This window comes from Heterocephalus glaber, unplaced genomic scaffold (assembly GCF_053883595.1).
Source record: "Heterocephalus glaber isolate CG9 unplaced genomic scaffold, H.glaber_assembly_v1.0 deba00001743, whole genome shotgun sequence".
Lineage (NCBI taxonomy): Eukaryota > Metazoa > Chordata > Mammalia > Rodentia > Bathyergidae > Heterocephalus > Heterocephalus glaber.
Window position 1 is genome coordinate 410,055 of NW_028258449.1, and position 25,572 is coordinate 435,626.

The window sequence follows — 25,572 nt, forward strand, 5'->3', positions numbered from 1 at the left end:
GATCCCTGGTACCAAAAAAAACCAAAAACAAAAAAACTATTATGTCGAGGGCCAGGTTTTGGGGTTGAAATGAGAAAATAAATTCTCTCAACAATAACCTAGATCCACAGGGTTAGATCCTAGATCTTGGCCCTGAAGATGGATTAACATTTTTTTTTTTTTTGTACCAGGGATCGAACTCGGGACCTCGCCCTTGCGAGGCAGGTGCTGGAACCACTGAGCTAAATCCCCAGCCCGAAGATGGATTAACATGTAGTCTGGGAACAGCTGTGCGCACACACACTGGGCCGAAACTCTCAAGCTTGATCTGACTCCACACTGGACGTGCAAATTCAAGGTCTCCACACATTTGTTCTGAGCCAGAAAGTGTCTGCTGTCAGGCCCAGGCAGTGCCCCACATAGGTAAGATGTGCGGAGCGGCTCGTCTGGCGGCATCCGGTGGGGGGGCTGAGAATTCTAGGGTCCCCATGGCGGAGCCCGAAGGTACATATGGACGTCACCTCAGAGCCAGGTGCAGTCGGACCTCCGAATGAAGGGCTGTGAAGCTGTGATTCCATTCTGAGGCAGTGAAACTGTAGTGCTTTGCTTTGCTTTGTGTTTTTTTTTTGGTACCGGGGATCGAACTCAGGTCCTTACGCTTGCGCAGCAGGCGGCGAAACCACTGAGCCAAATCCCCAGCCCTGCTTTACATTGCTTTGTTTTGTTTTGTTTTGAGACAGGGTCTGGCTTTGTAGTCCAGGAGGGTCTGGAGATCCCGGCAGCCCTCCTACCTCAGCCTCCCAAGTGCAGCGGTTACAGGTGTGCATCACCATGCCTTGCCAGTGCTCTTTAAAACCAGCGATTAGAAAACAAGAATAGAGGAAAGCACTGGGTGCCCAGCAGAACTGGCTGGAGGTGACACTGCCCACATGCACCCCACTTGGGGGGGCCTGGTGTCCCTCTGGTCGCTGGATCAGGCTCCTGCCAATCGCAATCAGCACCCTCTTGCACAGAGGCCGGCACTGGTCCCCACCAGGCTGCCTCCCGCCCTGCGCAGGGGATCCCATGTGGGATGCTGGCGAAGCTCAACAGACCTCCATTGCTGCTTGACAAAGTTCCAGCTGGAGGAAAGAAAGGGTGGAACACATCGTACCCTCATGTTTTATTTTTTCTAGCCATAATGTTTATAACTGTTACTCTGATCACAGGAGTCATTGTGCTTGTGACTAAAAACAAACTCTCCCTGAGGCAAATTGGTAATGATACATTGAAATCTGATCTGGCTCGAAAGTCCCAAATTCCGGTTACTCTTAGCTCTATTGCCACATCCACTTCTAAAGAAACTTCTCCTAAAACCCCCTCTGTTTCTCCCACTACTATGACTCCCCCTCCTATTTTTGACATTCTGTCTACTAAAGGGGTCTTACAAAAAGATTGGAAAGACAGACTTTGGATGAGAGAGATAGTGGGAAATGGGAAAAAGAAAGAACATTATGAAGCTTTGATGGGACCACTTAGTGGTCCCACTGACCCCCCATTACCCTACACAGGGGCCTACATAGATGGAGAAAGGATAGTAAATGTAAATGGAAAATGGACTCGCTACTGAGATTTATCCTTCTTGGACAGATTAAGACGTGCTACCCCTCGTTGTCTTCCCCCTAGACCGGTAAATGCATTAAAGAGACAACTTAATCAACATATCTCAAAGTGCTGTAAATATCACCCGCTCATAGTCTATGACCCTGAATGACTTTTAGTTAAGATGAAAAGAGGTAAAGAAAAAATAGAGAGCTAATAGCAAACTATATTAACCACTGTGCAGTTTCTCAAGGGCCAGCTGGCGACCACATGTCTGGCACTTAGCTGATTAAATCTTGCTTGAACCCCCGCTGATATAAAGATCTAGATTAAGTTTTACTTTCTGTTCTATTTAGATATGGGTAAATAAGGGGACAACTGTAATTTTCTGGGTATGTGTTCATGAGGTTCCAAGAAATGAAATAGCTTAGAGGAAATGTACTTTGTCTAACAAGAAAATAACCTTTACTTCAATGGAAATTGCTAATACTGCTTAAAATGTAAACGTGTTCCGCCCAATGCCCCCCAGCTATTGTAAGAGATATAAAATAAATCAGACCCTGAGACTTGCTCAGAGGGAACCTGGACATTGCTTCTGGAGGTTCTTTCTCATCGCCGTCCCAGGACATCTCCCCTTCCTACCCTACATCGACTGCAGCTGGTCTGTGGCAGGATGCACCTGCCAGGGGTCCGCAGTGCAGGTGCCCACGCCACTTGCTCGGGGCTCCTCCATGCTCCAAGGGATGGACTCTGAGGACCACGAGACACCCGCCTGGGTGCTGACGTCAGGCTCCTCTGGGTGGCTGGTGCTGGGCGGAGCCCTGACCCCAGGGTGTGTTTGCTCTGTGTCGCCCACCCGTGACCCCCTCCCCACAGGGCACTGGCTCAGACACAGCCACCTCCTGCCCGAGGTGCCCCACGTCTGATGGCAACCGAGTGTGGCAGGACAGACAGACCAGCAGTCACCTGCACAGCCCTGCCGTTGACATCAGCGCCGATGGATGCGGCGGTGGCCACGGTGTTCGGCACGGTCGCCGTGCTGGTCTCCTGGATGTGCAGCCGGGACATGGGGACCCGAAGCTCACGGCTGGCCACCTGCGGGAGGAAGTGAGGTCACGCACGCGCTCTGGGGAGGGTGAGGTCATCACTGTCATAAGAAACGCTGGGTTCAACGTCACTTCTGTGGTTGCCTTTGGAGCCTCAGACACTGTGCTGTCCAAACACCTGAGCTGCTCTTCAGCAGGCCTCGCGCTGGGCTGAGGAGTGTCCTCCCGCTCGCTCCAAGGGCACCACGTGAGGGTCAGGGTATTGCAGGTTACAGGTAACAGGGACAGGCCAGGGAGGCTTCAGGGGCGTAGTCAGAGGGACAGACAGAGGGAGACGGAGAGAGGCAGAGAGAGACTGATGCATTGGGCTGCTCGGCCAACTCAGTGTGGTCTGAAACCTGTGTTTTCTCTTTTTGGTACCGGGGAGAATTCGGGACCTTGCACTTGTGAGGCAGGCAGCAGCACCACTGAGCTAAATCTCCAGCCTGACACCTGTGTTTTCTGTTTTGGAAGAATTTGGAATGATCCCAACTTCTTTCTTGACCTCATCTCAACTTTAGTTTCTTCCTCTTTTTCTTCTATTTGCTCCCATTTGCTCATATTCCTCCAGTATTTGCTATTCGTTTTATTTTTATTTTTTTGAGGCAGGGTCTCCTTTTGTAATTCAGGTTGGCCCTGAACTCACCATGTAGCCCAGGCTGGCCTGGAACTCGCAGTGATCCTCCTGCCTCAGCCTCCTGAGTGCTGGGATCACAGGTGTGAGCCACCATGCCCAGCTCAGTTTTAAATTTTCTCTTCTTTTTCTTCTACTTGCTCTCTCCCTACATACCCTTCCTTCCTTCCCCTTCCTTCCTTCCTTCCTATTTTGAGACACGGTCTCACTAAATTGCCCAGTTTACCCTTGACCTTGCAATCTCCTGCCTCAGGCTCCCTAGTAGCTGGGATCACAGGCATGCACACCACACCCAGCTATTATTCCAGTTTCTCTAGTAAACATGTAGAAATTAAGATATTTAATAAAAAAGAAATGGAAAGAAATGAATGGGAAAGAGGGGAGGAAAGAAAAAAGTGTTAGCCTGGCTGTTGTCATCTTTTAGGTTTTGCAAAAAGCCCTTCTCCGGGTGTTGGAAGCTACATTCCAGTTCCTGCCCTTGAGGGCTAGTGTTCCAATACCTTTAAACACTGACTCTGCCCAGACAGATGCAACATTAAAAAAGGGGTGGGGGACAATGTCCTTGTTTCTTAGAGACGAAAACCCAAAAGGAATGGATTGGCACACATAACTGAGGAGTCGGGGTCAGGTTCGGCTCTATCCAGGCGCTTCACGGTCTCAGCAGGGTCCTCATTCAGCTGGCCGCATTCTTTACCGCGGTGGCCAGGATCAGTGCTTGGCACAGACTTGCTGTGACCTTGGCCGACAGCACAGACCCTTCAAAGCTGCAGGGACAGCTTGCTCCTCTCTCAGGTCCATAGCTGTGCTCAGACAGGGACACTGACTGCCGAGGCAGGGTCTGAGCCTAGCCCCGAGTGGGGGGCCTGGAGCTGAGGAGCCCTCGGGCCATGTGGATGAGGTGGTCATGACCGGACATCTCTGCATGGAGCTGAAAGACTTTTCTCCCTGCTCTGCATCCTGTGTGCTGAAGTGTCCTCTGCAGCTCCCAGGATGGGGCGGCTGGGAAACACCCGCCCTTCCCGGTTGAGGGGAAACACCTGCAGCCTAGCCTTGCTGCGGAAAACTGGGTCAGACCTTCGGGGCTCAGGACAGAGCAGCCGAGAGCCTCGTAACTCCGGCTCCCTAGCAGGTCAGCCCTGCTGAGCCCTCCAATGTGGAGCCTGGCCTGGTGCCTGTGGGCCCCCGCCACCTCAGCTGCTGTGTTTTACATGGAAGGGCGTTAGAGTCTGAATGCTGAGGGTCATCATTTGCCCTAAAAGATGAGTCTCAGGGGGTGCAATCTCAGCACTCTGGGGGCCGAGGCAGGAGGACCCCATGCTGGAGGCCCCTGTACCTGGAGCATCTTGGTGTGGATCCCCTGTCCCAGCTCGTTCCCACCGTGGGTGACCAGCACAGAGCCGTCTGTGTAGATGTGCACCAGTGCTGCTGCCTGCAAGACAGCCCGGGGTGCCGCTCAGGGTGAATGCACTGTAGGGGCTCCGAGGAGAAACGAGCTGGGGCATCCTGTCCTTCCCACTCTCTGGGAGGCTGAGGCAGCAGGGTCACAAGTTCAAGACCAGCTGGGCAACACAGCAATTTAGCAAGACCCTGTCTCTAAAACAAACAGACAAACAGACAGACTAGGGCCATGGCTTAGCGCCAGACCCTGGGTCCCATCCCGAGGGAAGACACCAAGCCAGGGTGGAACAGAGGGGCCGGGTTCTTCGGTAAGATTCTGACTTCATCTGCTTTGTGCAGATGGCATTGGAAGCCCCCAGGAGCCTGCACTGGGGCCCCAGGTGCCCCATCCCAAGGTGACTGCTCATCCAGTGAGGGGGCGATGGCCCTGAGGCCTGGAGACTCCCCCGAGAGCCAGGTGGGGCTGCCGGGCCTTTGGGTGACACCTGGAGCCATGGCAGCGGGCGTGGAGGTGAGAGGGGCCCAGTTAGGGGCAGTGCGGGGGCAGAGGCCCAATGGGGCCGCAACTGGGGCTCTTCTCCGCAGCGGGGCCTCGCTGGTCCTGGGACACACTGACCCTGCGGCGCCTGAGGGCACGCTCGGGCCTGGATGGCTTTCGGTTGCGCGTGTGCGTCTGTGTGTGTCTGTCTGTGTGTGTCCCTGCGTGTCCATGCGTGTCCGCGTGTGTGTCTGTGTGTGCGTGTGTCCGTGCGTGTCTGCGTGTGTGTGGGGTGGGTGGTGTTGGAGCTGCCTGTCGGCTGCACCCGGGAGCCAACCCTCAGCACACAGCTCGTTCGGCCAGAGCCCCGCCATGGTTTGGACTTGGGGTCCGGCCGCCTGCACGACTCCTCCAGCAGGACCTCCGGGGCTTGGGCCCGGCCTGTGGCTGTCCTGGGGTGCCTGGGGCCCTGCTGCACGCTCCCTCCCTCCTCCCTCAGCAAATGCACCTGGCAGCATCTCCGAGCCCCATTGTCGCCTCCCAGCTCCAGGAGAGGGGCTGGACGCCCAGTGGTCAGGCGCTGGAGGGGTCACGGCCAGGGGCCGCCCGCTGCCCCGGCCCTGGGCCCGAGTGAGGCTTGGCAGGGCAGGAGGGCTCGGCCCTGTGGAATGGGGACTCCCTTCTGCCGTCCTGCGAGCCACAGCACCTCGAGAGGGACGCACCTGGTGGAAGCTGGTGGCCGCGAAGCCGACCGAGAACTTCATGGGCACGGCAGCGATGCCCCGCTTCCTCCAGTGGCTCTGCTGGTTGAAGGCGTCAGCCTGCGCCCGCCGGGCCTTGAGGTTGGCCCGGGACAGGCACTCAGCCCAGCAGCGGCCCAGGGGCTCGGGGTTGAACGCCTGCTGGTAGATGGTCTTGTCCACCGCCCAGTACATGTTCTTCTCCCTGACCTGGCCGGGGGAGCCGTCAGCGGTTAGGGGAGCCTGGCCCTCGTCCCAGGCAGCGTTGGGCGAGAGATGCTTCCCTTCTCTGGACAGACAGCTCTGGGCACAACCACAACCTGGTTGTTTTTCATCCATTTTGGGGACGACTATGCAGGCACACATGTGCACTGCATGTCGGTATTTACACACATGTGTGTGACTAAAGGGCCAGCAAAGATAGTGAAGCGGGTGGCACATGCTTGTAATCCCAGCTACTCAGGAGGCTGAGGCAGAATAGCAAGTTTTCACCTGTGTGGGAAATTTAGCAAGACCCTGTCTCAAAATAAAAAATAAAAAGGAGGGCTGGGGGTTTAGTTCAGTGGTGCCGCACCTGCCTGGCAAGGGAAAGGTCAGAGTTTGATCCCCAAAACGTGAAAAAATAAAAAAGGGCTGGGGATGGAGCTCAGGGGAAGAGTATTTGCCTAGCAGGCAGGAGGCTTTGGGTTTATCCCCAGGGCTGTAAAAAGGGGGAAAAGAGAAAAGGTGGAATAAGATGTGTGGAAATGCTACCAGTGTTACTCCTGCCCAACAGGATGGTAGCGAAAAGGGGAGATTCAGCTGCACTTCCGTTCCACCAGTACAACTTGGATTTTTAAAAGAAGCAATTATTTGTTTATAAACTAACAAAGAAAAGGAAAATTATGGCACAATGAGAGAGGGAGTAAGGCGGGCAGAGAGCTCTCCAAGCAGCTGGGAATGTCTAGTGGGCTTGGGGCCAGGCCTGCCTGTACCCCGCTAGGGTTCTGTGTGGCCTTTGCCTTGTCTGATTCTTCACTAGCCTTGGTCATGGCCTTGATTACAATCTTCCCTTTTCTGTCTTTTTTTTCCTCTCTCCCTTTTTTCTCAGTATTGGGGATTGAACTGAGCTACATCCCCAGCCCTTTATATATTTTTAACTTTGAGACAGGGTCTGGCTAAGTCACTACCCTGGACTTGAACTTGCAACCCTCCTGCCTCAGCCTCCTGGAGTGCTGGGATGACGGGCGTGCGCCCTGAGCCTGGGTCCCACCCTACCTTCTCTGGCGGAAGGCCGCACTTGGCTGCCACGGCTGTGATGCACGACTCTGTTACCAGGGCTCCTTGCGGGAAGCCAAACCCACGGAATGCTGTATTGGACGGTAAATTCGTCCTGCACGCCCGGCCCCGGAACCTGAGGTTTCGGATTTTGTATGCATTTTCCAGTTTTAGTATGAGAAATTCTGTGACCTGTAGCAGAGGAGATGGACATGCACGTATGTCAGATTCCACCCCTTCTCTAGAAGTCCCGAGTCACCAGGTGGGAAGGGGTCAGCTGCTCCAGGAGCCGCTTCCTAAGCCTCCCTGGGCTTCTGCGCCCCTCACACATGGCTGGCTTCTCTTCCTACCTGTGTTTGCGGTGCACATGATGCCTCCCCAGGGGCTGGCACTGCGCCCAGCAATCTGAATTCTCTCTGTGCCTCTTTCTCCCCCTTCCCTCTTGGTCCTTTCCCATGTGCAATGGCTCTGTCCGCCTGTTCCTGTTTCCTTTTGCTCTTTGTTTAGACTCTGGGTTCTCAGATAAGAGAAGCCCCGGGACACTGAGGCGTCACCCACGGCCCTGGCACCTACCAGCTCGGAGTCGTCCAGCGTGCAGCCCCCATTAATGTAGCACTCGATGTCCAGCGCTTTGATCCGTCCGCTGTTCGCAAAGCCCACCTGGCACAAAGAGGGGTCTCACTGTCACAGGGAGCAGAGCTGCCCACTGCGGGTCCAGCCTGCCTGGCTTCTGTGGGTCACTGGCTGCAGGCTGGCAGTGCCCTGGCGCCCTGGCCTGTCCCTCATACGCAGTCCCTTGGTCTCCTCATTCTCGGGAGACCCCTCATTGTTGCAGACTCCGGCTGTGGCTCCTCCCACACAGCATCAGCCTGGCAAAGTCTGCTGCTAGAGGAGAGGGCGCCACGAGGGGCACAGGCAGGGTGGGGCCGTTGGCTCCTGTGTGAGCTGCACAGGGCTCTGAGAAAGCCTTTCACACACGTGTCCACTGTGCTGACAGTCTAGGAGCCAGAAAAGCTGTGTCAGCATGTGTGCATGAGGACACGCATGCTCCCTGGTGGGGATAGGAAGTGAAACAAACACACATAGATATAATACTTCGGTTCACGAGCAGTTTGCAAATGATTCGGTTTGCAAACAAGTATTTGGCAGAATTTTGCTTCTGGGCGAACTCCTCGTGGGGTGACAAACACGAGCACAGCATCTTCCCAGAACAGTGGACCGAGCTGAGCTCATGAACTGAGGCACTGTTCTTAAATGCATTGTTTTAGTGCTGGGGTTGGACCCAAGGCCTTGGCACTGAGCTACATCCCCAGACCTTTAACATTTTAATAAAAATTTTTATTTTGAGGTAGGGTTTCCCTAAGTCACTAAATGTCCAGTCTGGGCTTGAACTTGTGACCTTCTTCCTTAGCCTTCCAGATTGCTGGGATAACAGGCAGGTACCTGAAATATGGCTATTTCTTTAAAAACGCTATCGAACTTGGACATTTGCTGAGGTCTACTTCTCTCTTTTTAGTTTTATTTCATATTATGATAATTATCAAAATATTAACAATCTAGAACATTGTTTTGGAGAAAGGGTTTTACTATGCAGTTCAGTCAGGCTGCCCTTGAACTCACTGTGCAGCCCAGGCTGGCCTTGAACTCAGCAATCCTCCTGCCTCAGCCTCCTGAGTGCTGGGGTCGCAGGTGTGCACCACCATACCGGGTCTGGAACATTCTCACTGTTATTACTGAAATGGTCTCATGACTGTGGCAGAAAGCATAACTCATGATCCAGGCCAAGACCGAAGGACGTGGCAACCACAGTGGCCCTGGCTTTGAGGCTGCCATTGGCCGGGAGGCAGGGTGGCTGTGACTGTCGGTTTCTGTGCCTTGAAGTGAAGCGGAGCGAGGAGTGGCCAGTGCAGCTGCTCTCCCTGATCGTAGAGGTTCCTGAGCCCAGGGCAGGGGAGCTGGGCTCAGGTCCGAGAGGCGGTGACAAAGGCCCAGAGGGGCCTGAGCATGTGCCACACATGCGGTCCCTGAGCGGAATGCAGCCTCCAGCCCTGATGCCTGCAGAGCTGCGCTGTCACCCGAAGGTGGCAGGCACGCGAGATGCGAGCAGCGTTCACACCTGGTGGTGTGGAAGTGTGGCGGATGTGATGTGGTCTGGAGAAAGCTCAAGCTCACTCGTTACTGGAGTCTTTTTCCCGTTTGCAGTGAGATCTTATGACACTTTCACAATCACACAGTGGGAAATTTTATAAAAAGTGATTTGCAGGGCCAGGGATTTAGCTCAGTGATTCTGCCGCCTGCCCCACAAGCACAAGGACCCGAGTTCGATCCCCGGTACCAAAAAAAAAAAGTGATTTGCAGTAAGTGGTAGTATTATTTCCAAACATCTGTACTACTAAATAATATTTTTAGGGCTGAGTTTGGTGGTGCACGCCTGTGATTCCAGCACTGGGGGGTCTGAGGCAGGAGGATCGCTGTGGGTTGAAGACCAGCCGGGGCTACATAGTGAGAGCATCTCAAAAAAAAAAATTTTCTAGTGGAGAAATTTTGGTATGACAATGTAAATTCTTTTAGTTTTTTTGTCTTTGAGGAACCAGTAATTTAAATCCTCATGCCTTTGAGCAGTGCTTTTATTATTACTTCAATTTGAATTTTCATCAGTAAACATTTGCATGATTATATACTAGATTAAAAGTTTATCATAAAATGTTATGAATATTCTAACACACAGCATCTTTATTTAATATTTGAGGTGCTACCATGCTTTTAGAATTTAACAAAATCAAAATAATGGAAAAGGGTAAAGCCACTGAAATAAGATGAAGTACTTTAATAATTTTTTTTACCTTTTTGAAACAGGGTCTTGCTGCATAGTTCAGGCTGATCTTGAACTCACTATGTGGCCCAGGCTGGCCTCGAACTAGTGGTAATCCCCCTGCCTCAGCCTCCCTAACGGTGGAATCACAGGCATGCGCCACCACACCCGGCTGTAATACCTTTATCTTAATACTCACTTTATATTTTCCGAATAGTGGGTGCCTTCCCCCAGTTATTAACATATCCTCTTCACGATCAAGGACGAGACGAACAGGACGGCCAGTTCTAAAGAAGACAAGTCTTAGCCAGACTCTCTGACCCTCTCCGTAGGCCACCACCCGTCTGCCACGCCACTGTGGGGCGATCTGCCCCCGCTCACACGCGCCCCGCCCATTACCCGGCCACCCGCAGCAGCCGCAGCCCAGCCTCCTGCCCCGCAGCCCACCTGCCCACTCCCCTACGCGGTCACCCTGCACCAGGCGGGGCGAGGCGCAGGGTTGGGGTGGAGAGAGAGAGTGTGTGTGTGTGTGTGTGTGTGTGTGTGTGTGTGTGTGAGACTCAGCAGCTGGAGACCTCTCAGGCCGCGGTGGCGCCTGCTCCACCTCCGCCAGGTCCAGCCGCTGAGCTCACCCCACTGGCTAGGAGGAGGCGAGGGTGAGACGCGAAGGGAGTGCACGCAGTGCTCTGCTCGGCGGGGATGGGGGCTGCCTCCCCCCCCCCCCCTTGCTAGGCAGGTGCTCTGCCACTGAGCTCACCCCAGCCATCTTTCATGCCTTTAAAAGTGTACTTGTTTGTTGGTGCTGGGGGCCAAGCACCAGGGCAAGCGTCTGCCACGGAGGCGGAGCATCCGGGCCCCGATTCTGAGGTGGGGACAATGCTCCGGTCGCTCAGGGCTGTCAGTCCCAGGCTTGGGGTGAAGTAGACCCCAGCGGGTTCAGTGCACAGAGGCGGCGGCAGTGGGCGGCCCTGGCTCTGGGCGGGACTCCAGGTGAGGCCGCGTCTGAGCCCCACCCGGGTCCCGGGGTTGAGCAGATGGCTCTGAGCCCCGCTGGGCTCCCCAAGGAGGCAGCGCCCGGGGCCTGAGAGAACCCGCAGCAGGCGGCCGAGTGACAGTGAGGCCAGTGCCCGGGCGCGCGTGCCGGAAGCCGGGGCCCTTCCTGGATGGGGCGCGCCTCGCTGGCTGTGCAGGGCCCGAGCTGGGGCCTTCTCTCCCTGGGCAGCCGGCCGGCGGGCCACAGCTCCCTCCCCCGAGTGCCGGGTGCGAGGGACACGGCAGCGCTTTCTACTGATGGGTCTCGGCGTGTTCGCCGTGGCATCTCAGCGTGACTTGCGGAAGGGCTGGCAGCGCGGGCAGGGGTGGGCGTCGGCGCCCACGATCCCCGACGAGCAGCGACGGCAGTGTCGCTCTGGTGCTGCGGCCGAGGCCGTGGGCGCACTGGCCCCGCGACTCACTTGACTGCGCCCACCGCGGCGATGGCCCCGAGCGTGGCTGGCCTCCCCACCTTGCCCCCGAAGCCTCCGCCCACGCGCTTCACGTGGCAGGTGACCCGGCTGAGCGGGACGTTCAGGGTCGAGGCCGCTGTTTTCTGGGAAAGTGAGGTCAGGGAAGGCTCGTGAGTGGAGGCAGCGCGTTCTGTCTCCCCAGCGGCTCTGCCGGCAGAAAGCGGCTCACAGGGGCGGCTGCGGGACGACTCCCCGCCTAACGCCTGGGCCCGAATCCCGGCGGGCGACAAAGGAGGATCCGTGTGCAGCTCAGACTCAGGCCGGGCGGCGGCCGGCAGCGGAAGGTGCTGCAAGGCGAGGAGCTGCCTGGAAATGCGTCCTCGTCCTCAAAGATGACAAGCGCAAGAGAGCACAGCACAGCGCCCGGCCCGAGTTGAGCCCAAGCCTGACGGAAGGAAGTTGGCTCAAATCCAAAGGGACCAGGCTGCTTTTTATTACTTGGCCAGACCAGGAAAAATTAAAAGGCTCTGGGGTCTGGCCGCCTTACACACGCTCAGCGCTTTCCTCTGCATTTCTGCAGTGAGACAGCTCCAGTGGGGCTGAGGGTGGTCCTCTGAGCTCGCTCACCTGCACGTGGGCAGGGTCCTGGGTGGACACGTAGATGTCCAGCTCTCGGTCCTCAGCCTTGGGAACAACAAGCACCCTCTGCGTCTCCATGTAGAAGTGCTCCTGACCCCCGACATGCACCTCTCCTGTGAGCCAAGCACAGGAAGGCCCAGGGCTGTGGGCTGGAAGCCACCATCATGGGCTCGGGGCCACAAGTGTCCCCTCCAAGGAGCCCTGCAGGTGACGGCGTCAGAAACCACATCTCTGAAAGGTTCTGCTCCTGCCCTGCCCCAGACTCACCAGGGTCTTTGTTCCGCGGCTCCCTTCACTCCCAAACACAAGCACGCATGAACACACACACTTGTGCACGCACAAGCAGAAGAGCGGTAGATGTGGCCAGACCCTGAGTGCAGGGCTGACATGCTCGTGGTGGCTTCAGTCCGTGAAGGCCCCAAGGTGCTCACCTTCCAGGACTTGGTCCACTTTTGCAAACGCCTCCTCAATGCTTCCCTGTTCCAGCTTCTTCTCAGGGCACAGGAAGGAGCTGTGCTTTATGGCATCCTGCGTAATGGGGAGGACAAGCCAGTTTCACCATGGGAGGTTTGTTCTAGCAAAGTTTCAGACTCCCCCACGTCACGGTCTGGAGCGGGCAGGGGAGCACTGAAGGCTAGAGGGAGAGTCTTCTAGATTGCAGAGAGCCCCAGGGAGGGCTAGGGAAAGGCCAATGAGAAAAGGTCGGGTCCTTTCCCCCTCTGCTTCCTGTGGCCCTGGGGTGAGGCCCCTCTGCTGTGCTGCTTTCTGCCCTGGAGCCAACCACGGACGGAGTCTTCTGAAAACCGTGAGCCAAAATAAACCTCTTTCAGCTGTGGTGCTGGGTGTTTTGTTTTTTTGGGATTTTTTTGGTACGGGGGATTGAACTGGGGTCCTTGTGCTTGTGGGGCAGGCAGAGGAACCACTGAGCTAAATCCCTGGGCCGTGGTGTTGGGTGTTTTGTCTCGGTGACAGGAAGTGCCTGAGACATCGTCACTATGTGAAGCAGACATCCCTGCCCGGTACTAGCGGGCCATGAGAGGCACCTGCTGCTTGCTGTCTATAATTCAGCTGTGTTGTTTTACATCGGGACTCAGACCGAAGCTCTATGTGACTCAATGCGCGTGTCAGAAGCGGACTGGGCAAGCACAGCCCCTCCCTCGATGGCTGGACGGAGACCCAGGCCCTGGTCTGTGAAGTGCAGGGCGCTGCTGAGTTAGTGCAGCTGAGGTTGGCGTGACCCCAATTAAAACCCTTTCCCCTGGATCATGGCTTCTCACGGACCCGATGGGTTGCTTCTCATTGCACCCGGTCCCAGTACAGGTCTGTTCCATCCAAGCAAGATCAGCAGTGCCGATTCCCTGACAGCCTGGCCTGGCGCCGTTGTGCCAGGTGTTCGGCAGCGTCTCACTAGGTGCCTTCTAAGCTCCCCTGCTGCCTATTCCTCCCACGACTGTAGTCAATAAACACTGGATGTGCTCGGGGGCCTTGTGTTTGCTGCCATTAGCAGCGCTGACCAGGACCCGAGACTCAGCCTCTCCACTCTAAGTCTCGTTTCTGTCTGTCCTTGAATTCACCTTGTGCTGTGGTGGCTCGAAGACCAGGACACACAGCAGAGGTCCTGGTAATGTCCCCTTCCCTATAACTGTGGCCCAAGTTGTGACCTGGGAACCACGCATGATGCAGAATCGGCCAGACAGAGGCTGGGTCCCGACACCCAGAACTGCACGCCGTGTCTACACCGCTTTCTCTGCCTCTGGCACACAGCACCTGCGCCTTGAGGGAGGAGGGCCTCATTCAGCTCACAGTTTGTGGAGGCTCTGGTCCAGAGTGGCTGGGTCCATGGCAGGGCAGAGGGCTGCAGGAGGGCTGGGCAGAGCAGGGCTGCTCCTGGCTGGTGTGGGGCAGAGCCGGGGGCGGAGCTGGGCAGGAATACAGGCAGCCAAGCCACGCCGCCAGTGGCCGCCTCTTCCAGCCTCACAGACAGTCCTCACAGTGTGGCAGCTGTGGACCCCATCTGTGATCACTCACAGCTTCCGGGGATGCCAGACCCAAACCATAAATTCCACCCTGAGAGACTCATGCCATCCCTTTTCTGCAGAACGCACCCCCTGTGGTTGGGGGCGGCTCTGAAGTGTGTGTGAAGGCAGTGCAGAGAGGGCTCCTGTGTGAGGGACGGGCCCATGCCGAGGATGCTGGGTGGGTTTGTCGTCAGGAGAGCGTGGCTGGCAGGAACGTGCACACCCTTGGCTTCCTCAGGGGCAATGCAGGGACGATGGTGCCCCACATGCCGCGCTTCTACCTTGGATTTCCTGGACTCCCAACCCACGAGGGGTAGGTCTGGGTTCTTATAAATCGCCCCACCTCGGGGTTCTGTGGAGCAGCACCACACTGACCGAGACACTGCATGAGCCCCGGGCCGACAGCATCTAGACTTCGGGAAGGAGAGAGAGACCTCCTCTGTGTGTTTATTTCCCTGGGGCTTCAAGCCAAAGGCAACCGCAAGTCACAGAGCTAAGATCTTCCAGAGACACAAACCAGCACCAAGGGAGAAGTGGCTCCCACCTGGCCCTGCTGGAGAGGCCGACCTGGGGGCGCTCGGCTCTGCAGCCGCTGGAGGGAGTGGCCAGCCCGCACACCTGGATGCTGAAGATGACGGGCTGCAGGTCCTCGTAGGTGACCCTGACCTCTTCAGCTGCTCGCTTCGCCTGCACGTCTGTCTCTGCTACCACGGCACAGATGACCTGGCCCACACACAGCACCTGAGGGCCATGCACGGGACGCTGGGGGCACAGGCACGGCCCAGCCTCGCCCTGGCTGGGGACTCGGACGTTGTGGGACAGGAGGCAGTGCCAGTGGACTGGGGCGCCTGCTGCACGTCCCCATGGAGTCGCCGGGAAGGCCTGGCTTGTACACACCTCATCCACAGCCAGCAGCCTGTCGCCCTCAGTGCCGTTGGTGCCTGGGATGTCCTCGGCTGTTATCACACTGACCACCTCGGGGAGCCCGAGGGCCTTGGACGGGTCCACTGACCTGGGCACAGGAAGAGGCTGAGGAAGCAGCAGCCAGGGGTCCGGGGCCCAAGAGGGAGAAGCAGCAGTGGAGATGGCGCCTGAGGAGCCAGCAATGGCTGGGTGTGGCCAGGGCCCCGAGCTGGTGCAGGGCAGACAGTGGACGCAGGGAGTCCCTGGGAGACGGAGGTCTGGCAGTGCGGTGAGCACGTCACTGTCTGGCCAGAGCTCTCGGCCAGCCCCGCCCCCACGGCTCCCCAGCCAGGCAGGGTTCTCTGAGGGTCGAAGGGAGGCCCCGGGCCACAGCTGTGCTTGTGGCTCAGTGTCATCTCCAGTTACTCCCCTCCCCTCAGCACCACGTCCACGACCCTTACCTCCCAGTGTCCTCAGGCTCAGGACGCTGCAGGGGGAGGGGGTGCAGCCCTGGAGGAGCCGGGACGCCTCCCGGGCTCTGAAGCCCTCCGAATACTTACACGATCTTTGCGTGAGGCCTGGTGCTTGTCACCAGGGCCATGCACAGCTCTCTGTCCAGCCTGGGGAGGTCGTCACAGAACACAGCCTCCCCCGTGGCATGCTTCAGGCCGGACAGGTGCATGATGGGGCGGCCCACCGGGTCTTGGGACGGCTGCTGAGGGTCCACACTCTGTGGGGAACACAGGTGCTCAGGAGGTGGTCTCCCGGGGGCCTGGCCAGCCCCAGCCCTCCTGGCTGGATGGCCCCTCCAGAGCGTGCGTGTGACGGCATGAGCTGTCCTTCCAGCTGTTCTGACACCTAGGAGGCCCAGCCTTCTGGCACACTGGGGAGGCAGGGAAGGGGCTCCACCGTCTCCACTGGAGGTGCCTCGGGCCCTTTGTTCAGTGGCTGAGAGGTCCCTGGTCCACTCCTGGCCCGGGGACGGAAACCCGCTGACCTGGTATGTCTGCAAGCCCCGGGGCACGGTGACTGGGAAGTCCTCCAGCGCACTGAGGAACTGGTCTGGGAGCTTCGGACACCAGCAGCTGTCCTGAGGGAGCATTCAGCAGGGGGAGAAGTGGTCAGTGCCCTGGCTGGGCTGCCTTGGGGAAAAAGACTTGGCTCGTGTGTCTGGGGAACCACGGTCCTCACTGCCTGCAGGAGCCATGTTATGGGGCCCCTCCCCAGCCTTCTCTGCACGTGGGGACCCGGAAGGACTGGGGGAGTCTGCCGCTGTCACTGTGGAGGCAGAGGCCAGCTGGGGAGTCAGGGTGTGGGTGTGCACTTGTGCGTGCTCATGTATGTGTTCTGTACGTGTGTGTGTGCTTGTGTGCACACGTGTTCTGTATGTGTGTGGAGGGTCGTCATCCACTGTCCACCAAAGGGCTAACCCCATTGCTGTCTGGGCCCCGCCCTCCTGGAGAGCGGCAGGCTGGGCAGTCACCGGAGTTGCTGACACGTGGCTGTCCCCGTCCCAGCCCAGGACGGCCAGAAGTTTCAGGACAGGGGATGGCGGCTGAGGACGGGGCAGGGTAGGTGAGCTGTGACCACTGAAGCGCTGCTGGGAGGGGGAGAGGGACAGCTGGTGCTCTGCTTTGCCGAGCTTACTCCAGAAGCTCACTGTCAGGAAATACAGAAGGAGACTTGAGTACAGGTATCCTAGAACATAGCTCGGTGTTGGTCATTCTGGGAAATAAAACTTTATTTTACGTGTCACTGGATACGTGGCTGCCGACAGTGGGCAGTGACACGGCCGGGACCAGTTCCCTTGGCCGAGGTTCCCAGGCAGGCTAAGCGCCGCCTGCCCTGTGTGCAGATGATGTGCATTCAATGGGTGTAAACTATGCTTCAACACAGTGGTGGTTAAAGAAAGGCCTGCATCTAGGGCCAGAAGTGCGTGTTCAGTGTGGGGAGTGAGCAGAGCAGCCATCTGCAGCCGGACTAGGACAGGTGACAGGTGACCCAGGGCCCCCCAGGATGACTGTCGAAGGCCCGGGGAGTCTGGGGCTCACAGCTGGTGTAGCCAGAGGTTTGGGATTGTGGGGTGTTCCCAGGTGTGTAAGCTGCCCTAACTTGGGACCTCAGAGGGGGACTTCTGCCCTCTCTTCCCCTGTACTAAGGACTGGACCTAGGGTGCTCTACCACTGAGCTACACCTTCAGCCTTCTTATTTTTTATTTTCAGGTAGGGTCTCAAACTTGCAACTCTCCTGCCTCAGCCTTCTGTGTAACTGGGGTTACAGGCATGTGCCACTGCACCCCACAGGGAGGGTTTTACCACAGAGACAATGTAGGTAAAATGAGGTTCTTGGGAGTTGCCTGGGGGCTTAAGAAGGGGACAACTGGAGGCACGGTAAGGTGGGGTATTGAAGGCAGAGATGGGGTGAAGCTCCTACACTGTAGGGAACCCCAAAGTTTGTCAGCAGACCCCCAAAGCCGGGAGAGTGGCGTGCGCAGAACGTCTCAGCCCCGGACTACCCCTGAACCCGGACTGCGCTAGGAAGCGCTGCACACTCACGCTCAGGGCGCTCGGGGGCCCGGGAAACCAGCGTGTCCTCAGCTCATGCAGAACCTGCAGGTAGAACCTGAAAAGGAAGCTGACCAGCAGGGTCCTCCTGAACTCTGCCCGGCCGCCGGGGATCGAGCCGGGGACGACGACCTCGCCCAGCACCAGCCTGCAGGCCTCGTCCAGCGTCACCTCCGTCCAGTGCCTGGAAGGTGGGGGCGGAGAGCTGCTCAAAGGGCGCTGGGGCCCGCGGCAGCCGCTAGACCAAGACGGGAGCCCAGGGGCCACAACCAGGGCCCAGGAGAGCGGGACCCAGACCGCTCCGCGGAGGTACAAACCGCGGGTGCAGAGCTGCCCAGACAGACCAGGCGCCAGCGTCACCGCGCGCGCGCGCGCGCCACGTACGCAGGCTGGGTGCCACCTTGCGGAGGAGCCCGGCTGGCGACATCCAGTCACCAGGAGGGAACGGGCGGGCTCCGCAGCGGGTCTCCACCTGGCCTGCAGCCACACCCCACGTCCCCCAAGCCCGCGTGGCCCCCGCGGCTCGGTGCTCGCCTGCCCAGGAGCTGCTGGCAGGACCGTGGCGCCATGACTGTGGTGGCGCCCACCCCGCCGTAGGCGATGCTCAGGTCCTCGATGGCGTCCGTGCCCTCCTTGAACAGCACGCGCAGGCCGGCGCTCACGTGCGGCACGGCGTTCTTCGGGGCCTGGGCCTGCCGGAAGCCGGACACGAATTCCCACTGTGGAGACAAAGCCACCGCCTGACGACGGGCAGACGCAGGGCGCAGCTGGCGCAGCCCCAGGGTGCCTGGCTCCCTCCCGGCCGATAGGAAGCGACCGTCCTGGCCGACACCCCCAGGAGCTCCGTGCAGGTGCTGCCCCGGGGCCTTCCTGGAGCAGAGCAGAGCAGGGAGGTGCTGCAGGGCTTCGAAGCCGAGAGGGGCCTCGCTCTGGGTTCCTAGGAACCGCACGGCTCCCTTTGCAAGCCCGAAAGGGGCCAGACTGAGCTCTCCACAGTGGACAAGGGCGCCTGGGCGGGCGGAGCTGGGCCCCCGGCTCAGGTGTGCCGGGTTCGGCCTCGTCTTGCTCCGTCCAGACGTGCTCTGGAGAGCTGAGCCGGAGGAGCTTTAGTGCGACTTCACGGGACCTGCTCCGTGCAGAGCCGCCGGCCTCAGGTTGCTCTGTCTGTGTGCACGCGTGTGTGTTCACGCGTGTGCCCGCAAAGCCCATCTGGGACTCAGGCACAGCCTCGGGGAGAGGCTTTCTGATGACGGCTGGGGGTGGCAGGGTGTGGGGGACAGAAACCGGGCCAGGCAGGGGCATGGAAGCAGGGCGCCCCGCAGCCCCCAGCAGCCCCCGCACCCGGAGTGGCTGTCCATGAGGCAGACAGGGCTCTCCCCTAAAGCTGACCGGACTCTATAGGAGAGGGGAAAACTGAAAGGGCCCGGGCTTCAAACCTTCCGGGTGTGGGGGATGTGCACGGACTCCACGATCTCCCCGGGCCGCAGGCCGGCGCTTGCCACCCCCGCCAGGAAGTTCTCGTCCAGGGGGATCACCCTCTCGCCCCCTGTGAGATGGCATCTGCAGTCACGATCGGCCCCCCAAGGAGCCCAGTCTTCCCCTCCCGCCAGGGCGTGCGGGTCTGCTCCGGACTCTGGCCTGAGGCCGAGGCCCCAAAGTGCAGCCCTTTGCCCACAGGCTGCAGGCGTGGGCCTCGTCTTCCTGCAGAGCCGACCTGGGGGACTGACCAGGACCCTAGGGGGGCACCAAGCTCGGGCGTAATGCAGATGACAGGTCTCTCTGCCCTGGGCCCCGCTCGGACCCTCACCCTCTTAGCGGGGACACTGACACCTTTAAAGCCAAGCCCCCAGATCCTGGAGCCCGGGCCCTGTGAGCAGAGCTGTGCCTGGGGTGTGGAGAGGCTCTGAGCAGGGCCCCAGGGCGGCCGCAGCCAGAATGGTGCCCACTCGGCTCCAGGAGCTGGGCTGGGAGTATGGGTGTCATGCCGGGTGGGGACCCAGGGTCGGGGTGCACCTCCTCCCACCTGCTGGGAGAGGTGCTCTCCTGGCCCCGGGAGCAGGGACTGCGGCCAAAGGCAGCGAGCAGCCCAGGAGGCGCCCGTCAGGGACTGCACCACCCTCAGAGCCTGCGCCCGGAGCCCCTGGCTTCCACCCTGGTGTCGGGGGCTGCCGGTGTGGTCCTGGGGAGCCTTCCTGCCCCTGTGCCCTGTGCCCTGTGGCGGAGGGCGCCTTGGGTGAGCCCTGCCCCTCTGCCTCGTGTCTTGGTCCCCACAGTGGTCCGGGCCGCACAGGCCTGTCCCTTGTGGGACTCAGCCCAGATGTGCAGTATGGAGAAGGGGATGCGCCCTCAACCGGCCAGCAGGGGACAGGTGCTGGGCTCACACCTGCAGTGTGGGTCGTCCCTGCAGGCCTGTCCAGCTGAGGACATTGGTGTCCATGGTTACAGGGTTAGGATGAGGGCCCCAAGCCTGCAGCTCAGTGGTCCCCCAACATGTGCCAGATCAAAGCACAGCAAAAGAGACTCAGATGAACAAAACAAGATGGGAACTAAAGAGGAGCCAGGCCACAGGGCACGTGCATTTTCAAGTGCTCACCTTCTGACCGAAGGTTGAGGGCCGCCCGGCCCACAGCGAGGATGGGGTTCAGGTCGGAATAGCTGTGCTGGCTCATGACGTGGCCCCCTAAGGACTGAGGCCAGAGAAGCTCTGCTAGGGCACAAGGCGTCTGGGGCGCCAGTGCCGTCTTCCCTGGGTCCGGCCTCACCGACAGCACAGACCCCGTACGCCACCGTGTCTGGGTCCCCAGGGATTCGACACGGCCACTGTGAGGTGGGATCCGGAACCTCCTGCCCACACAGGGAGGAGCCAGCCCTGTCTCCCAGTCCCTGGCTCCTGCCCTCCTGTCCTCCTCCGCAGTGACTGCCCACTGGAGCCTGAGAGACCAGGGCCCCACCTGTGAGAACAGCCCCTCCCCACCCACCCCAGCTGCATTTGGCCTCCCGGGGCCGCCCTGTCACAGTGCCGCTGTCCCCACTGTGGAGCCCCTGACCCAGGACGGGACTTGTGGGTCCCTGGAGAGCACTGTCCAAGCAGCAGGTCCGCTCATGGCTTCCTAAGGCACCTCGTAGGGTGCAGAGTCAGCGTGTGCTGCCCACCTTCAGTCTGTCAACCGTTCCCCTGCTGCAGCTACGCAGTACAGTAGGGGAGCCTCTCCTTGCTGAGACGCTACACCTCTGTTCGTGGAGACTGAGCCTAAGTCAGGGCTTCAAAAAGCTCATCAGGAAATGCATAGAATCGAGGGATCCTTTTCTCACCTGTGTGGCTGCTGAGCCACTCTACTTCATTTGGTGACATTTGCTAATTTTAAACGCTCCTGCTTCAGCCTGCTGAGGCCTGGCAGCAACTCTGCACACCCAGCAGCCTGTGAGGTCTGGGCCCTGAGCCAGGCTGGGCGCGATGGACATACCGCCAGGTTCCGGATCTGCTGGCCCGCCAGGCTGCGCAGGGCCCTGGCGAGGGCTTGGAGTGTCCGAGTCTTCTCCCCGGGGAGCTTGGCGATGCTCTTGGCCAGGATGTCCTGCACCTGGGCCAGGCTGCAGCCAGCACCGATGGTCAGGCCTGGGGAGGGGGCTCTGCTGGGGACACTGTCTGTGTGCAGCAGCAGCCATCCTGGGCGTTCGGGGCTTGAGAGGACGCGGGAGGACTTGGGAGGGCACCGCGTCCACCCCTGGGTCCCTGGGCTCGGGGCTACCCGGGGGGCTCCCAGGGGATCCTCAAGCTGGGGAAGGAGCTGGGCCACCTGAGAGGAGTGGAGAGGAGGATGACAGAGCAACAGGCAGGCGGGGTCCTCCTGGGGTCCCGGCTCTCTGCCGACCACACTGCCACGTGACTGAGGGGCTCAGCCTGACCAAGGGCAGCGGCGCAGGGGAGAGGCATCGCTGCCCAGCCACCGGCTGTCTGTGAGGGGGGTGCCTGGTAGGGAAGGGGAGCAGTGGGGAGTGGGTAGGATGGGGTGTGCTCGCAAAGCGGCAGGGGTAACTCAGCCTTTGGCCCCAGTTTTGCCCATGTGTGTGAGGACTGGAGGGTGCTAGCCTCAACCCCAAGGTTTCTCTTCAGAAGGAAGTGAAAGGTTCAAATCAATCTTCAGAGGTAAAGTGGGAGCTGGGCATGGTGGTGCACGCCTGTAATCCCAGCACTCAGGGGGCTGAGGCAGGAGGATTGTGTGAGTTTGAGACCAGCCTGGGCTGCACAGTGATTCCAAGGCCAGCCCGGGCTACATAGCGAGACCCTGTCTCAAAATACAAAAGAGAATAAACAAAAAAATGAAGTGGTCACCCAAACATCAGGGATGGCTAAGTCACCCTGTAAAAGCAAGTGCTTCCAGGGGCTGGGGATTTAGCTCAGTCCGCCACCTGCCTCGCAAGTGCAAGGTTCCGAGTTTGATCCCTGGTACCAAAACCAAAACAAAAAGAAACCAGTGCTTCCTTCCTGGGGAGTTTGGTCCCTCAGCCCCAGTGGGCCGGGCGGAGCTACAGTGTTCTGCCCATCAGGGCTCAGGTCAGGATTTGAGTTCTGCTGTTGGTTGACTTTGGAGACTGTTTCCCTCCTCAGTGCTGTGGTTGTTTTGGAAATGGATTTAGCACAGCACCCCTGCTTCTGCCCCTGCAGCACCCCGGCCCTGGATCCCAGCCCTTTTCTAGACAAGGCTGCTCCATCCTCCACTGCACTCATTAAATCCTCAGCTCCCCCTTCTGCTTCTGTCCCGGCTCTGCAGCTTCGGGCTCTTGGAAGGTGCTTGTGGAGGGGTCTGGCACACTGTCCACCGCCCTCACCTGCCAGGGAAGCCGGCTGCTTTCTGGTCACCACGGGCTCTCCGGGGACCCAGTTTTCAACTTCTGCAAGATCCCTGGCCTTGCCAGTCATAGTGACCCATGCCTTTACCCTCAGCTACCTAGGACGCTGAGGCAGGAGGATGGCAAGTTTGAGGCAAGGCACAGTTTGGTGAGATCCTATTTTAGAAAAATAAAAAGTAAAACACAGCCGGGGATGTGGCTCTGTGGTCGAGCACTTGCCTGGCACGCTTGAGGACTGGGATTCCATCCCCAGACCACGAACAAAACAAGCAGCCCCAAACCCTGGCCCTGTCTCTGAGGAGCCTGGGGAATCCATGCTGTTCCATGCCATTCAATTCCTCTCCCCAAGGAGAGGCCCAGAGCCTTCCTGGTAAGAGGAAGCCAAACACAGGGTCTCCTCAGAGTAATTATGAAGGTCAGAGCTCCACAGACCACACTTGGCCTCTCTGTGATGCAGGGGGGTGGGGCCGTCCAGCCCTAGGGCTGCTCTGTCCTGAGTCCTCACAAGCCATTTTGGGGTGTTTGTTTGGCGGTTTCCCTCCTGCATTTTGCCACCCCCCTTTGCTCACTGCAGTTCCACTTATGGTGTAGTCCATCTCTGGTCGGGAATCCTAGCTTCACTCCACTGGGGTGAACAGGATTTAGCTCCACTTGGGCCTCAGAGGGGTTTCTGGAGCCTGAAAGCAAGCAGGAGCAGCTACCTTATGTTCAGACGAAGCAGACTTCAAGCTAAAACTGACCAGAAGAGACAAAGACAGCCACTATGTATGGGCAAAGGAGACAGGTCAACAGGAAGAGGCAACAATCATAAACATCTATGGAGCGAATATCAGGGCACCCAGCTTCACAAAACACTTCTGGATTTAAAGGGACAGATCGACACCAATACAATCCCGGCAGGGACTTTGATACCCCACTATCACAGATAGGTCAACTAGACCAAAAAAAAAAAAAAAAATCAAAGAAATGTCAGAGTTAAACCACAGCATGGAGCAAGTGGCCTTAGATATCCAGAGTGCTTCCTCTAGCAACAGGACATACATTTTTCTCAGCACCACACACAACTCTTTCCAGAACATACCACATCTTAGGTCATGAAGTTCCTGCAATGAACACAAAAGAACTGAAGCAGTCCCCTGCATGTCATCAGATCACAGGGGAATGGAGCTAGAAATCAACAGCAGTAAATCACAGACAGTACGCAAACCCATGGAGATGAACGAACACGCTATCCAATAGTCGGTGGTCACAGAAGAAATCAAGGAAGAAAGACGTTCCTAGAATCAAAGGACGGTGGCTACACAGCACAACACACCCTACAGGACACAACCAGAGCCATGGTGAGAGGGACGCGCAGAGCTGTGAGTGCCCACGTAAAGAGAATGCAGCAGCCCTCAATGAATAACTGACTGTGCACTTCGAGGTCCTCGAAAGAGAACAATCCAAACCTGAAGTAAGAGGAGCGGAGTTAGGAATATCAGATTGGAGCTTAATGACGTTGAGACCCAAAGCCCCAGCGCAAAGCATCAATGAGCCAGAGTTGATTCTCTGAGAGGGTGGGAAGGGGCGGGGTGCAGAGAGAGGGGAGAAGGAGCGAGTCCCCACGAGGAGCGCGTTTACTGAGCGCTGAAAAATACGCTGCTGAAAATGAGAAAAAGAACGTGTCGGAGGGTTTCACTGGAGTTCCCAGACCAGGACAGCCACAGTGCTTTTCTGGAGAAGCAGACCCTGATTCTGGCGGGGAGGGTCCCAGCCTCGCGTGTCGGTTCTGTGGGAGGGCATGCGAAGTTTGCACAGGCGTCCGCGTGGACATGAAGCTGAAACAGGAAGCTGCTCCTGAAGAGTGCTGGGGACAGCCTGGCTCCAGACCCCAGGCTGAGGGCGGACTCTCGGGGGTGGGTGTGTCCGTGTGTGCGTGCGTGTGCATGTGTGTCTATGTGCATGTGTCTCTTGTGTGTCTGTCTGCACTGTGTACGTGTGTATGTATATCTCTGTGTGCACGTGTGTATCTGTCGGTGTGCATGTATCTCCATGTTTGTTGCATGTGTCTGTATCTGCATGCACATGTCTGTGTATCTCTGTGCATGTGTGCACACACGTGTGGCAGGACTACGCCCAGCAGCCTGCGTGCCTTGGGCAGTGGAGGCGGCCGGCCCGGCCCTGTGGCTCCCTGCACCCAGCCGGCCGGCCCCGCCTGCTCCTGCGCCTAGTCGGTTTCTCCTCTGTCGAGTGAGGGATGCGCTTGCGCCTGGCTTTGGGGCCCCTTGGGCAGAGGGCCGCGCGGCGCTGCGAGACTGGCTGCAGCAGAGGGTGAGGCGCCCTGGGCAGGCCTCCGGTGCACCCCGCTGGGGCCAGCGCCACCCCGGCGTGGCCGCCGCGCTCTGGCTGAGGCCCGCGGTGCATCCGACCTCGCGACCGAGGCCAGAGCACGGGCCACGCCCGCGCCCGCGGGGACACCGGGGGGCCCTGGGCCTCGGGCCTGCGCCCGCTCCTGGGTGGGCAGCCTGGAGCCGCGCGCCGCCGGGGCTGTCCGGCAGGGGGCGTCCCGGGCCCCGGGCGCCTGCACTCACCGGCGCTCGTGTCGGCCGCGGCGCTCAGCTCCGGGACCCGGGCGGGCGAGAGCAGCACCGGGTGGACGCCGCCGTGGGGCCTCGCGGCGGGGCCTGCGGAGCACACAACGGGCGGTCAAGGCGGGGAAGGCCTCCTTGTCCCGAAGATTTCCCCGGAACGTTCAGGCGCAGAACGCGAAGAGGTCGCGAGAGTGCACCTGGAGGCGGCAGGGCGGCCGCGGGGCTCCAGGGGCCCGGGAGGCGGAGCAGAGGCTGCCGGTGGCCGGCGCATGCCTGTTCCGGGCGCAGCTGCGGTGCAGCCACAGAATTAAGGACGAGGCCGAGGCCCGCGGAGGAGAGGGAGTGTGGTTTGGGAGCGTCCGTGGGGCCTCCAAGCTCTAGGTGAAATTTGAAGGTTTGGGCTTTTCTGGTACTGAGGAGTGAACACGGGGCTTTCACTTGGAGCTACAGGCCCGGCCCCTTTTTATTCTCTGTTTTTGGAGACAGGGTCTCACTCAGTCACTGAGCTGCCCAGGGTGGGCTCGAACTTGTGATCCTCCTGCCTTGGCCTCCCAGAGCGCTGGAACTCCAGGGTTTTGCCACCGTGCCTGGCTGAAGTTTGAGTTCTTAAAATGGGTC

General features: G+C 58.8%; 1 protein-coding gene across 2 annotated transcripts in view; it reads right to left on the reverse strand.

The window, feature by feature from the left end:
- Positions 1-25,572, reverse strand: part of LOC101710340 (aldehyde oxidase 2-like) — a 49,732-nt gene that overhangs the window by 14,807 nt on the left and 9,353 nt on the right. The window contains exons 10-29 of one of the 2 annotated variants that reach the window (XM_087200376.1): positions 25,152-25,331; positions 24,955-25,047; positions 20,998-21,149; positions 20,127-20,220; positions 18,970-19,079; positions 18,068-18,252; positions 17,525-17,717; positions 15,967-16,059; positions 15,530-15,699; positions 14,964-15,078; positions 14,685-14,807; positions 12,480-12,576; positions 12,037-12,161; positions 11,419-11,552; positions 10,164-10,251; positions 7,726-7,812; positions 7,153-7,344; positions 5,878-6,105; positions 4,613-4,708; positions 2,527-2,655 (exon numbers count right to left, since the gene is read on the reverse strand). In XM_087200376.1, the coding sequence (XP_087056502.1) occupies positions 2,527-2,655; positions 4,613-4,708; positions 5,878-6,105; positions 7,153-7,344; positions 7,726-7,812; positions 10,164-10,251; positions 11,419-11,552; positions 12,037-12,161; positions 12,480-12,576; positions 14,685-14,807; positions 14,964-15,078; positions 15,530-15,699; positions 15,967-16,059; positions 17,525-17,717; positions 18,068-18,252; positions 18,970-19,079; positions 20,127-20,220; positions 20,998-21,149; positions 24,955-25,047; positions 25,152-25,331 (2,684 nt within the window). The remainder of the gene's footprint in view (positions 1-2,526; positions 2,656-4,612; positions 4,709-5,877; positions 6,106-7,152; positions 7,345-7,725; positions 7,813-10,163; positions 10,252-11,418; positions 11,553-12,036; positions 12,162-12,479; positions 12,577-14,684; positions 14,808-14,963; positions 15,079-15,529; positions 15,700-15,966; positions 16,060-17,524; positions 17,718-18,067; positions 18,253-18,969; positions 19,080-20,126; positions 20,221-20,997; positions 21,150-24,954; positions 25,048-25,151; positions 25,332-25,572) is intronic. The other variant, XM_013068106.3, reaches the window with a different exon arrangement.